The 2,266-nt window shown below is 35.1% G+C and overlaps 1 protein-coding gene across 1 annotated transcript; it reads right to left on the reverse strand.

Moving 5' to 3' along the window:
• Window positions 1-174: 174 nt before the first annotated feature.
• LOC116349672 lies at window positions 175-2,066 on the reverse strand. Its single transcript, XM_031781218.1, has 2 exons — window positions 682-2,066; window positions 175-608 (listed from the first exon to the last, which is right to left on the reverse strand). Exons 1-2 carry the CDS (start codon window positions 1,712-1,714, stop codon window positions 220-222), a joined length of 1,422 nt encoding a protein of 473 aa, XP_031637078.1. The 5' UTR covers window positions 1,715-2,066; the 3' UTR covers window positions 175-219.
• Between the last annotated feature and the right edge of the window lie 200 nt (window positions 2,067-2,266).

The following is a 2,266-nucleotide window of genomic DNA, read 5'->3' on the forward strand; positions in this document are numbered from 1 at the left end:
CAAACAAAATTTTCTTTATTTTTCAATTTTCATGTTGAACACTGTGTGTTACATAAAGAGATATATTGATTTTATTCAAATTTATGACTTTTTTATTAAATTTTTCATTGAACAATGAGTGAAAATGCTTATTAATTGGTATTTTATATATTCAATTATCTCTATTTTGTTTGAAAAAAAAATGAATTAAATGAAGTATTAAATTAAGTGAATTTGACTCTAGACTCTAATTTGGTCATGTGAAATCCACCAACAAAAATCAGCAAGCATTGAGTCCAATCGTTTTCCTGCAAAGCGGTTTTCAAATTCCATGATGGTCTGATGGAACCATTCGCCCGGCTCATCTGATTCGGTTGGCTTTTGCATATCGAGAAACTCGTAATGAGCATGAAGAACATGTATTTTCAACGACATGTGGACATCTAGTTGTTTGAATGAATCCATCATATCGTCTAGCAGAACGCGATAATTCTCGGTCCGATTGTTACCCAAAACATCATTTAGAACGGCTTTGATTGAGTCCCACGCAATGGCTTGATGTCGGCTCAAGCATTCAACAAATCGTTCATCTTTAAGCAATTTTCTGATATCGGGTCCATTCAGTACGCCTATGAACATTTAACAATCATTTTTTCAAGTGTTCACAATATTAATTTTATGTAATGTATAAATTTCATTTACCTTCAGTGATTTTCCCAACAGTTAGTTTCGGGAATACATTGTCCTTTAGGTGGTTAAATGCGGTAATGTTTGTGGCAACCAACGTTTTGATGAAACTTTTCACAATACCTAATTTTATATGCAAATTTGGAATCATAACTTTTGATCGTTCAATGATTGGTTTACGAACAATGCTGTAGTAACCAACTCGTCCACGCTCGGTCCGCAATGGCCAATTTTTTTTATCATAATGATTTCCACCCTTCCATCTACTGTCCCATTTACAAAAGGGGCAACAGTATTTACAATATGCTTTATTGAGTCCAGTTAACAAAGCAAGTACTTTGAAATCACAATTGACACGCCACATGTGTTCATTGTAGTTGACTGAGTTTATGATCATTTCCATCGAATCATCAGTTTCTTTCGTGCCGACTCCGTAAAAAATTGGTACTGGTTTTATAGTACTGTTCTCATATAGCAAGACAGCCTTCAAACTTCTTTTTGATGAGTCAATAAAAATGCGCCATTTTTCTTTTTTATATTTTACACCAATTGCATTCATCAAACCAACGATATCGTGACAAAATGTGTATGTGCCGTCTTCAGAGAGTGTGTAATACGGCAAAAATGGTTCTTGTCGATGTCGATATTCTGTCACTTTTACACCAGGAGCCAATACATGAACGCTTCTCAATTCAGAAGCCAATGTCATTGCATTATTTTGCGACAAATGCAATTTCCGAACAATACGATCCAAATGTTCTTGTGAAATCAATGACGGAAAACAAAAAGCCGGAGGTTGAACGTAGTCTGGATCAGCAGGATCAGTTGGTTCCGATGGTGGTAGATAGCTTACCGAAGCCGTAGAAAAGTCGATTTGTGTTGGATGTTGGGGAACTGGATGTTCATCATCATGTGGTGTTGGAACCATTGCACTGGCTACACCTTGATAAATCCATTTCTTTGCCTTAATTCGATTGATGCCATACATATCATTTGCGCAAACGTAACAATTTTCTTGACGATGTGTGCCGGGATCGGACCATTCCATTGGCGTTGCAAAATGTAACGAAAACGAGTTTTTTTTCCACCATCGTTCCAAAGAACTAATGCACGCAGGGCAAGTAAACTCAGGGGCCCACGAAACGTTTCTAAATACCGATTTACCGAAGTAGAATAGAACCGGTCAAATGTCGTCTGTTTTCTTTCACAGTATATTTTCCGCACACGTAACAAAACATATCCAATTTTTCACGGTGTTTACTTTCTGAATCTGCCATTTTTATTGTTTTTATTTAAACTTGTAATCGAAAATATGTTGGGAATTATGCGTTTCACCGTATATCTATCCAATCGAGAATATTCAACCAAACATATTTGACAACTAAAATGTCATATTGGAATGAATGCCTCATAAACGCACTGTATATGTAACGCCTCCAACCGGAATTTTTTGTTACTAAATTCAAATAGGAATTTCGTTAAAAAACATAGAATGAAACTCATTGTTAAATGAAAAATAGAATAATAATCATAAAATTCAGTAGGTTTCTGTTTATGATATGAAAAATAAAGAAAATTTTGTTTGAACGCAATACTTTTT

The sequence above is a fragment of the Contarinia nasturtii genome, unplaced genomic scaffold (genome assembly GCF_009176525.2).
Source record: "Contarinia nasturtii isolate CC-2019 unplaced genomic scaffold, AAFC_CNas_1.1 Cnas_scaffold_3109, whole genome shotgun sequence".
Lineage (NCBI taxonomy): Eukaryota > Metazoa > Arthropoda > Insecta > Diptera > Cecidomyiidae > Contarinia > Contarinia nasturtii.